At 39.8% G+C, this 12,476-nt stretch overlaps 1 protein-coding gene across 2 annotated transcripts in view; it reads right to left on the bottom strand.

Annotated features, from left to right (window-relative positions):
* The window catches only part of LOC108783659 (proprotein convertase subtilisin/kexin type 5-like), an 89,033-nt gene that overhangs the window by 71,463 nt on the left and 5,094 nt on the right, over positions 1 to 12,476 (bottom strand). For both annotated transcript variants that reach the window (XM_018552272.1, XM_018552273.1), the window contains exon 3: positions 1,154 to 1,222. In XM_018552272.1, the coding sequence (XP_018407774.1) occupies positions 1,154 to 1,222 (69 nt within the window). The remainder of the gene's footprint in view (positions 1 to 1,153; positions 1,223 to 12,476) is intronic.

Below are 12,476 nucleotides of genomic sequence, written 5' to 3' on the forward strand. Positions count from 1 at the left end.
ACGCATGAAAACGACGAACGCGCTACACATGTTGGGTATCGCCGCGCACGCCGGAGTGAGAGCAATAATTTTAGGGCCAGTATTTTGGGGTATCTCTAAATTGATGACCTGTGGGGGCTTTTAAAGCGTCTCCTGTGGACTTTTTGGGGTACTGCAGTTTTTTGCCGTTTCACGGACGCACGCAATTTGTAAACTGGGCATGTTGGGTATCGTTTTACTCGTTGTAACCTCATCTTTTATATTTCATTTAAGAAATGGGTATTTTGTTGTGTTTTGGGGCATTTAATTCAATTCATCACTAACTTTTGGGGTTTAATAAGGAGTTGCGCTAATATTGCGCAACATAAAAATTTGCAACTACCACCATTATATTGTATAGGGTCTTGGCATCCAGAAAATATATGTGTGGGGGTTTTAAGTAATTTTCAGGCCTAAAATGTGGAATATAACATGGGTGCAAAAAATGAAAAAAAGGCCTCAGTCATGAAGGGGTTAAAGTAAACCTAATAATAAACCTACATATTTGTTCACTGAAATACACTTAAAGGAGAACTATGAGGTTGAGTGCTTTTCACTCACCTCATAGTTCTAGCCGACCTGTGACAATGAGACTGTCACAGGTTGGCTCAGTAGATCGGGAGGTGAGCGAACACATACCGGCGTTCGCTCACCTCTCGATCCTGTCACGGCTCTCTGCCGTGACAGGGGAGGCGCTGGATTCCCCCCTCCCCGCTCCAATCCGCCAGCGCTGACTGGCAAAACGGACAGGGGAGGGGGCGGGTACAGCTGACTCTCCCTCTAGATAGGCAGAGCCAGCTGTCAGTCACGCAGCTGGGCGGATCCAGACATAATTGTCAGGAATCCGCTTCAGCTGCGGCGTCTTAGTATACCACGAGCAGCAGCTCGAGGTATACTGAGCCTAGGGTGACGGGAGGACGCTAGTTTGTGTCCTCCCGTTACCCTAAGGAGAACTATGGGGAAAAGCCTTAACCCCATAGTTCTCCTTCAAGGTTCCTTTTAAGTATATTGGCTTATCTGAGGTATTTAAAGACAAAGAGGTATCTTTTATCATTGCTATAGCAAATGCTTTATGACTTCATCAGCATAAAAACTAGAGATAGGACATTACATTATACTGTCATACACTGCTCACCTATTGTACATGTTTTGCATCCAGTGCCACAGTCAACACACTCTCCATTCTCAGGGTCTTGTACTTGGCCTGGTATCGAGTTTAGAAGGAAAAGACAAGGTAAAAAACACAAATAAGTTAGCTACGTCATGACTTTATTAACTTTCTCATAGACCTAAAGCTAGCCCCAGATATGAAAACCTTATGATGAAGAATCTATCAAAAATGTGCTTCTGTGCAGTCTGAGACAGCTCTTAAAAATGTGCCTCCAAATGTAACTGTTCCTAGCCTAGCACCCTCTAATGTGCAAATAAATAGTGATGGGCTGCACACAGCTGAGTTCGGTTCGAGTTCGAACTTTAGAACATAGAAAAAGTTTGAACTCGAACTTACGGGGGACGAGCGAGGAGGCCCCCCCTCCCTGCCATAACCAGGCCACATGCCCCCGGCAGTGAGAGGGTGCTTCTCCAGGGTCGCCCCTGGAAAAGCACCTTGCCCCATGCCGATGAGGACAAGGGCCTCTTCCCCACAAGCCCTGGGGCGTTGGTTGTGGGGGTTCGGGCAGGGGGGCTTATTCACATCAGGATACCCCTTTAATAAAGGGGTACTAAGATGCGCCCCCCCCTTGTGAATGAGTAAGGGGTATATCATGAGGTACTCTGGCTGTACATTGGGGATTAAAATATAAACCCAACGCATCCTGTATTGTGCAGCCAACATTATGAAAATATGGAAAATCATGATGTATGAATGCCTCCCATAAAACAATGCATTGAGAGACATCTGCTTGTTCTTAAATAGTGTAATGGTCCTAATGGGTATCTTACTCACCAAAAAAAGAGTAGTATCATCTTCTACTTGCTTTCCATCAACAAGTTGGACATTTTCTGACATGAAAAGTATGTTGAATGTTGAATTGCCCCCAAGGTTAGCTCTGAATTACCCTAGCCTCACCCAAGTTCTGCATTGGACTACTGGATCAGGGGAGGGAATGGGCTGTTTATGGTCATGCTAAAGCAAAAAAATTCTGAATAATCTAATATTTCTACCCAAGTATTACCTAAGTCTTTGCTCCAAATTTCTCTGTGATGCTTTCTTTATATATTATTAGACTGTAAATAATTTTTCAGGAATCGTTTGCATTGTATGACATCTTAATACTGGTTAGCGAAAGTCCTAACATATACATATTCTGACAATTATCAATAAAATGAACAGGTCTTTATGCCCACGCTGGTGATAGTTAGAAATTATGTCTCACTTACCTCCATTGTTCATGTTCTTAAAAAGGCATAAGGGAGACCACAGGTGATTAAACCTCCATTTTACTAACGTTATTTATATCTTTGCTAAGCAGTCTGCTGTCTCTCCATGGCTTGTGAAGCAGCGTTTCATATAATGAAAAGTGCAGAGTCAACATGTTTCTGCTGTATTCAGAATCCCTGCTGCATGTATTTCTCAGATAACAAGCAGAAGTGATGAATAACTTTTATTATACAATCGCCTCCACCTGTTCTCTCTTATCTGAACAATACAGCACACGGAAAAAGATGTGTTTCTCTTAAAAAGGTCACACCTTTGTGTGCTAAAATTGATTCAATCTGATATTTGAAGTTATTTTTTGTATTTAATGCCCCATTTAGTGTATATAAAAAGTGTATATATAAACCTTACTTTAATAATAATGTTCTTAACATGTATAGGTTACACACTGTAATTTCATAATTCAGCTTAATAACAAATTAAGAGGACTTGGACAACAGTATAAGCCTGAAAAATAAGTTATACTTAAATGTTTTATATACAGTTGTGCTCAAAAGTTTGCATACCCTCTCAGAAATCATGGAAATTTGGCATTGATATTCAAAATAGAACTGATCATGCCAAAAAACTGTCTTTTATTTATGGATAGTGATCATATTAGGTCATTTATCATCACATTGTTGTTTGGCTCCTTTTTAAATTATAATGATAACAAAAACCACCCAAATGGCCCTGATCAAAAGTTTACATACTCTGGAATGTTTGGCCTTGTTACAAACACACAAGGTGACACACACAGGTTAAAATGGCAATTAAAGGTTAATTTCCCACATCTGTGGCTTTTTAATTTGCAATTAGTATCTGTGTATAAATAGTCAATGAGTGTGTTATCTCTCACATGGATGCTCAACAACATCTTGACACACCTCACAGCTTCTGACACACTGTAATTTGGAGTGACAAGAACAAAATAGAGCTTCATGGTCACAACCATAAGCGCAATGTTTGGGGAGGGGTCAACAAGGCCTATAGCGACAAGAATACCATCCCCACTGTGAAGCATGGTGATGGCTCACTTTTTTTTTGGGGGGGGTGAGCTCTAAAGGCACGGGGAATCTTGTGATAATTGATGGCAAGATGAATGCAGCATGTTATCAATTTGCATCCTTCTGCACGAAAGCTGTGCATGGGACGACTTTGGACTTTCCAGCATGACAATGACCCTAAGCACAAGGCCAAGTTGATCCTCCAGTGGTTACAGCAGAAAAAGGTGAAGGTTCTGGAGTGGCCTTCTGATCTTAATATCATTGAGCCACTCTGGGGAGATCTCAAACGTGCGGTTCATGCAAGACAACCAAAGACTTTGTATGACCTAGAGGCATTTTGCCAAGACAAATGGGCAGCTATACCACCTGCAAGAATTCGGGGCCTCATAGACAACTATTACAAAAGACTGCACGCTGTCATTGATGCTAAAGGGGGCAATACACAGTATTAATAACTGAGGGTATGCAGACTTTTGAACAGGGGTCATTTAATTTTTTATTTTTTTTGCCATGTTTTGTTGATGATTGTGCCATTCTGTTGTGACTTTCAGTTGAATATGAATTCCATAAGAAATACAATAAATGTGTTTTGCCTGCTCGCTCATGTTTTCTTTAAATATGGTACATATATTACCAATTCTCCAAGGGTATGCAAACTTTTGAGTACAACTGTATGTTAACTTATGGTAGTGGGGACTAAATGTAAAAAAACAGGAGCAGAATTGTAAAAATGGTTACAAACTGATCTATATTAAATATACAGCATTTTGGCTTTATGTACATAGGCCTGCCACTTTTTCTGGGAAATAATATTGGCCTTAGGCTACATTCACACTGTTTATGATATAGGACATTTCTAAATGCATATACTGATTTTAAATAGTGTAATTTACACTTTGAATTTAGATGTGTTTAGTTTAGCTGCGTTAAAACAGATAGAATTCTGTGCAGAGATCAGATACTTTAAACATGTCTAAACATGTAAACACGTGAACATATAAAAGCAGGCGACCATGACCAACATAAATTTTGTTTATATTTCCCCTATACAGTATATTCCTCTGCATTTAAATAAGCCAGACACAGGACGCAAGTGTGAATGTAACTTTAAAAGTTACAAGTAAAAGTCCCTTTATACCAGCCAGGCCAGCCAGGGTAAATACTGGTTAGGTGGTAACACCATGTACATGGGTGGTCAATAACACAGAGGGGTAGGACCTGTGTGCCTCAAGGAAAGAAAAAGATTCTAAAGTAAGTACATTATTTTCTTTACCCTTAACTGAGGGACACATGAATTTACTAATTCTTAGGCATTTGGGACCTCCAAAAGCAGTCTAGCTGAGCAGTGGGAAACAGCCACTAAGAGAAGCAATGGATGTGGAATCTTACTATTTGGAGTATCTGGAAAAATCAATGTCCAAACAAGAGCAACATGAAAATCGTGATGAAAATAGACATGTGCAATTCGTTTCGCTCCGAATCAAAATTCGGACACATCCGAATTTCCGAATCCCAATGCATCCTAATGTGTCCTAATCCGAATTTCTGTTTCCGAATTTTGGATCCTGTCGAATTTCATTTAAAAACTAAGCTGAATCGGAAAAATTACTTTTCGGGCCAATGAGATGTGTTTTTCGGTTTAATGCAACCGAATGGGTCTGAACACAGATTTTTGTTACGGCAACATGAGAGCCATATACAGTATATACACATAATACTAAATGGCATTCGCAATTCGAATTTCAGAATTGCATTCAGGAGCTCCCAAATATAATTCGGGTTTGGGAGCCAAAGACATATATTACTAAAGCTGAGGCTCCCAGACACGAATGGCATTCAGGAGCTCCCACATGCAATTCAGGAATTCAGATCCTGAATGCCATTCGGGTCTAATAGATTCAACTTTAGTATTAATATCTGTATACGGTTTTCTGTGGTATTCGCAACGAATATTCGTAAACTAATCCGAAACTAACAAAATTTGGATTTCGTCCGAATCAGAAACCTGATTGAATTTCGGATATGAATCCCGAAATAACTAAATATCCAAATCGAATTTTTCCGCAGCTTACATGTCTAATATAAAATATGAAAAGACAAGAAAGACACCAAGGATCAAATTTGTGTTCCAGATCAGGCCAGAAATAACCAGTTAGGAGTAACTGATACCTAAAGGAGCCCAACTAACAATGTGGAGACAACCAATTACCATGCATCATAAAAAACAGCTGAAAACAAATAGACCAACAATTAAGGTTATCAACAAAAAGGGTGTGTATTGAGATAAAGGCCAAAGCCCAGGGGTGTGGAATTCGTAACGCCCGACCGCCCGGGACATGTAGTTTCGGGCGTCGGGCCAGTAGTTCTTCCACTGTTTTAGTTTGACTTTTTTAAACGAGCGCCGAGAGCGGCGCTGCGAGCGGGGGGCGTGGACCGGCGAGAGCGCTTCTTAGCACTGCTAAATACGGTTTTGGTTAAAATAATTTTTTTTGTATCAGGACAAGTAGATTGTCATGAAGGACAAGTAGATTCGGCCCCCACTTTAGACCTTGGACAAGTAGTTTTTTCCAAAATTTCCACACCCCTGGAAAGCCTAAGATACCAAATACCTGACTGCAGGGAAAGTAGACAAAAAAGGTATGTCAGAATCAAAAGACTTGAGTGGTGCACTCTTAACTTAACACTCTAAACAAAAAGACTAACCAAGGTGCAACAAACTCCCACTATATCTGGAAAAAATAGCATGAGTGGGAGGTAGACAGAGAACTCTAACACAGCACACAGAAGTCTAGAAAGCACCACAATGCTAAGCCCTGTGTCTGATTTCACATTACAGGCTATCCCTCCAAACTTTGTCCAGCAGGGTCCAAGAAAAGCCTTCAAAGCTATTGCCAATATGGTGGCTGCTATGTAGAGACTATCTTAAAGCAGAATTATTTAAAGGTTTTATTGTAGTGACTAAAACATTTTTTTTTAATCTCCGGAATACTTCAAATGTTGAAAAAATAAAATTGAATAAAAATAAAAAGGTCAAATTACAGTTAGTTTCCTTCAAGAGAGCTGAGAAAAAAGTATCCAACCTTACGGGACACTGGCACAAAACTGAAGCATGACTGTTGGAACCAAGGTTATAAGGGAGGGGGTCTGGCTTAACATTGTTTTGTTTGCCATCATCCAAACCTTCTGAAGGTGGCAGTATACCTTAAATGTCTAAGAATTACTACACCCCTGTGTCCATCAATGAACAATAAAGACATTTCATTTTATTCTTGGGTTTAGATAAGCTTTTGAAGAAACCAGTACTGAGAAAATATTGCTGATGTTTGCTTCTGAATAAGAGGGTCATCTGGCTGCCATACTGAAACAAGTATGCAGATTTGAGAATTTTGAATTCACTCTTACTTTATAATCAGCGTGCATGTCCTGGGTCAATGACTTAAAGCATTAAAGCTAGAGACAACTAGTAATTTTGTAAGGAGACCAGTAATGTTAGTGCATGGCCACTGTGTTCGTGTGAGGACAGTAATAAATAACATAAATAACTCGATGTAACCCTCTAGTTAATCATAATCTCTTTGTTACTCTGCCTGGCCTGTATGGTGTCAGGCCAATATTTAGATTAGCTCTGACTCTTGTACATCTAGGAGGGGCAAAAGATACAAAAGGATTAGGGGGCTGAGGTCTGTGACCGAGTGACCCTGCAATCGTGTCTACCACTGCTCTATATTGCTGAAATAGACACTAAAAAAGGCCTCTATCGTCTGGAAATTAGAAGGAAGACTTCTGCTTAACAGAGGTACAGTGATACATTGAGCTATTTCAAGCATGCACTGGATGGACTACAGCCCTGTCCTGTTCTATAACAACTTAACCTATTTTTAATGCTGATATACGTGCAAAAATGTGCTAAATGGCTTACCTGCCTGTAAAGAAGTATATAGCTACAATCACCTTAACCATGGTCAAATCTTATTACCACTATTATATCTGAATGTTTAGGATTAGAAGCAGGTAGACAAGATTTCACTTTAATTATAGACCTTTCCATGTTATCACACCCAATCAGGAACTTACCACATCAAAATGACCACCTGTTTACAGTTAAAAGAGTACTATGGGGTCAGTGTTTTTAAAGTTCTCTTTAGGGTCACTGGAGGACATATACTAAACTCCTCTCATGACCCAAAGCTCAGTATATTGCGGGCTATTGCCCGCGATATTCTGAGAGCGCCACAGCCGGGACAGATCCGGACAATACTGTCGAGAGCCACCCAGCTGCGTGAGTGACAGCTGGCTCTACCTATCTAGAGGCAGAACCAGGTGTGACCTCCCCTTCCGCATCTGTTCCCCCGCACACAGCCCTGGTGAGAATGCACAGCCCTGGGGAGACACTGCACACAGCCCTGGGGAGACTGCACACAGCCCTGGGGAGCCTGCACACAGCCCTGGGTAGACTGCACACAGCCCTGGTCAGACCTTGCTTATTCTGCATTGCTGTATTATGTATTGCATATTAAAACATATAAACATATTAATCTCAGCTATTACTTTTAAAGCAATGTATGCCAATATCTACATTAAAGCTACATTCACACCAGGTGGGATTATATGCATTTAAAATGGTTATCTAAATGCATATACAGCATATGCATCTAATGATTTCCAATGGATCAATTCACACCTTGAGTTTAGATGCTTTTATCTGCAGTCAATTTAGTTGTGTTTAGAAAAAAAAGTTAGGTACATCCAGGAATTGATTTGAACTTCTAAACGCATCAAAATGCCTGTAAACGCAAGACACATTTATTTGCAGAAATCTCATTGGCTACTCCAATGGACCTTTCAATGGACAAAGGACAAATGCAACAAAAGGCATATGCGTGTAAACGTGCCTCAATCTAGAAACATACAAAGCATTTAACCTGACAGATTTTGCAGACAGATCTCTGCATAAAGCCGCAAATGGCAAGTGTGAATGAAGCCTTAGGCCCCATTCACACCTGACAGTTTTGTAGCGCTTCCTACGCTCGACGAACGCTCTACAAAACGGTCAAAAAAATAAATAGCATTGTATTCAATGGTATCGTTCCCACCTGTCCGTATTTCCGCCCGTCCCGAACGCACTACAAAACGGCCCACGCATGAAAAGGTCCCGAAGCGTTTTTGCTGCGTATTGGTCCGTTTTGTAGCGCGTTCGCGCCCATAGACTTCGACGGGAACGGACGAAATCACTGAAATCGCGCATAGAACGCGCGTTCCACACATGCCTACAGACCACTCCCCCAGAGAGCTGTTGTTGGAGAAGAAAAGATGGAGGATTGTGCCATGCTGGATTCTGAGGCCTTTATAAGACAGGTGCATGGAAGGTCATGTCTATACGACATGCGTCATGAACATTATAAAAACAGGTGCATAAGGCAACGTGCCTGGGTGGAGATAGCTGAAGCTTCGTGGCCGGATTGGGAAACCTTCCCAAAGCAAGTAAAAGAATCAAAAGGTACATTAGCAAATGTAGAATATTTTCTTGCAGAAGGCATGCACTGTTATGCGTCATGCGTGCATTGATTGCATAGACTTGTGTTCATCATTTCCGTGAAACATGCGTGCATGTCTGCATAATGACTGGCCAGTCGCTAAATACCTAAAAAATGAAAGATTAAAGCAAGATTTTAATTCGTTCATGTTTACATTTTGTTTCCACAGTTGATATTCTAAAAAAAAAATGGAGGAGCATCAAGGACGCGTTTACACGCCAATGCGGGTGTAGTTGAAGAACTTATCCTCATGTCCACGTAGGGTCTGAAACATAGCCCAAAATTGCCCTCTCTCCTCACGGTTTTCTATTATCGGATGTATCCAGAATCTTCGCCTACTATCCCTCCTTCTCCACAACGCTATCAGACGCAGTGCTGCAACGACTGCTGCAGTCCTTAGTCGTTTGGTCAGCTCCATAATGCAAAAAAACGTTCAAAACTGCTCTCTGCAAAAAATCCTCCACACACCACAAGGTCTTTTGCATACAGGAAAGGGAAATGCTGCGTCTCAGGAAGTCTTTTTCATTGGACGCTTGCGGAAAAACAGGAATTCTTCTTCATTGGATACCTCTGTTGTCGCTTCAAAACGCGCGTGCGACGCGCGTTTCTAATGTACAAAAACGCACTAAAAACGCACATGAAAATGCGCCAAACTCCGGGAAGAAAACGCGCGTGTGACGCGCTTATGCAATACGCACAGGTGTGAACAAGGCCTTAATCCGTTGGGGTTAGGCGTGTCTAGGGAATATTTCTAATCAGGAAACTTCCCTTTTTAAATTGCAACCCCTCCAGTTTTGTTTTGTTTTCTTTTTAATTTTATTGATGCCACAAAATGTTAAACATGAGAGATCCTTCTGATGATGGATTGAAAAATTAGAAAAATGAAAAGAGAGACTATCCATGGAATTCATAAAGAATGAAAGTGTTGAGACATGCATCATGCTGCTGCATGACATACAGTATGTCAGTATTTGCAACAATTTCATGTACCTGGTATGTCCCACATATTGGAGTCTGCAAGGGCACTCCAATAAATATACAACATGTGTTGTGTTTCATGATATAAACTGTTTAATTGAAAATGTATCTTTGATGACTGTGGAAGGAAAATTCATGTTATCCACATTCTTTGCTTAAATGTAAGCGCTCTACATCTTCCGCAGCAGTAGAAACCGGTTTCATTAAAAAATGTAAATTCTCTATTCTTCTGAGGATCAGCTACACTCGGGGTCAATTTACCCTTTAAAGAGGGTACTTTTCTATTAATATAATACATGGTTTAGATGGAGGTACAGGACCTAATGTTTTGTCTTTCAGTAAAATGGGCCAATGTATCTATTCTATAGCCCTGTATTGGAAATTGTAATCTGTAACAAATGTAAAATTCAATTTTGACTGCTCTTGTGTCTCTGTATGGTTATACTAAACTAATATCTGTCTATTTATTTTGAAACCCTCAAATTTTCTTTCCCCAAGATATCACTTTTATATCCCTTTTCAAGAAGATTATATTTAAGTATACCCCCTTGATTGGAAAAGTCCTTATTTTGGCAATTTTGCCATGATCTAATAAACTGTCCCCTAGGGACACTATGTATTAGGATTAGGGATGTCCCGATACCGATGCTAGCTTCGGTATCGGGCCCGATACAGGGCATTTTCACAAGTACTTGTACTTGTGAAAATGCCCCGGTACCTAACGCCGATGCTTGCGCATCAGTGTTGATTTCGTATTGCGTGACGCCCGGGACATATAGTTCCGGGCGCCGGGCAAACGAGAGCAGGGGGCGTGGAGCGGTACCTCCAAATGCTATCACACAGGGGTTTGTTAGCCCATGTGTGATAGCAATAAAGTTAAGTGAAAAAAAAATAAGTTAGGAAAAGTAAAAAATTATAAAATAAAGTTAAAAAAATAACAACTGATTAAAAATGTAACTAAATAAAAATAAAAAGCCGATAAAGTAAAAATAATAAAATAAATGAAAATTAAAAATATTTACAAAGTAAATAAAAATTGAAAAAAATTGAAAAAACCAGCACCGCTGCCCCCATCCTGCATGCGAATAAATGCACAGTGTTTTCAACCGCGATCGTGTGCAATCGCACGGGCAGGGCGGTATTACGGTGGGAAACCACACAATCTGCCTGGCATGACTGGGGTGCCATTTGAAAATAATGGCACTGCCAGCGTGATCGGCGGTGGTGTGCAATCCGTGATCGCCCGGTCATCGTGCACGAAACCGAGCAGATGGCTGGGCAGTCACGGAATCGCACACCACCGCTGATTTAGCTGGAAGTGCCATTATTTTCTAATGGCACTCCATTCGCGCCAGGCAGATTGCGCAGTCTCCTGCCGCAATACCGCCTGGGCGGTCTCACACGATCATGGTTGAAAACATGAATAGTTTAAATGTTTTATTGTTCTAAAACAGTCTTTAATTAAAGTTCTTCATAATCATAAACAAATTGGCCTAAAATCATTAGTCTATTGTTTTTTTTAAATGTCACCTGTCCCTTTAAGAAAAAGTATCGGTAATTGGTATCGGCAAGTACATGAGGGGAAGTACTTGTACTTGGTCTTAAAAAAGGGGTATCGGGACATCCCTAATTAGGATGTAGCCATTTCTGTCTGTGGTCTCAACAAAAACTTCCAAATCCAAAACATGCATGGAATGCTTGTAAAAGACAAGTGTAAAACGTATATTTTTGTCCTGTTCTTCCACGTAAACCACATATTATATATAGAAGAGCACCCTTTTTAAAGGATGAATTGGCCCAGAGTGATCCTTTGAAGAACAGGGAAACTACCTTTTTTAATTAAACTGGTTATTATTCCTGCGGGAGATCTTGAAGTATACAAAGAATAAGAGAACAAAGTGAATTTATTTGCACAGCTGAAAAACATAAATTCCCAATTAAACAGTGCATATTGTGCCACAAAAAATTTTTGTATATGTATTGGAGTGCCCTTGTGTGGATGTGTGAATGTTTGCTGAATGTCTAAGTCATTGCTTATCTCTTTCAATTTATTAAAACATTATCAAAAGAATCCATTTATAGAATGGCATTTATAGAATTAATGAAAACTAGAGGGATTAAGTGGACACATTTAACTCCAATGTATTAAATGTAAATGTTCACTTAAATTGCTTTATTAGTTATCGCTGAGATTGATATGTTTAATAAGACTAGGAACCTGTGCTATATTATGTGATGTTCTGTTTTCATTTAATTTTTAATTGATTTGTTTGTTTATTATGTATTTATTTAATATTTATTTATATACATTATATTTAATCATCCGTATGTTGTTTTTAAATTTGCTATGTTCATTTGATTTAATATAGTTTTAAAAGAGTGATTCATTTCATTGGTCTGTTTCTGAGTTTTATAGTTAATGTCTGAGCAAGAAAAATTGTGTTTTCAGTATATTCTACAGAAACCAGTTTGAGATGTTTCTACAATTTTAGTCTTTGCAAATTGTATCGGTTATCTCTGTTT

This window comes from Nanorana parkeri, unplaced genomic scaffold, assembly GCF_000935625.1.
Source record: "Nanorana parkeri isolate BGI_ZX_2015 unplaced genomic scaffold, ASM93562v1 scaffold82, whole genome shotgun sequence".
NCBI classification, from domain to species: domain Eukaryota; kingdom Metazoa; phylum Chordata; class Amphibia; order Anura; family Dicroglossidae; genus Nanorana; species Nanorana parkeri.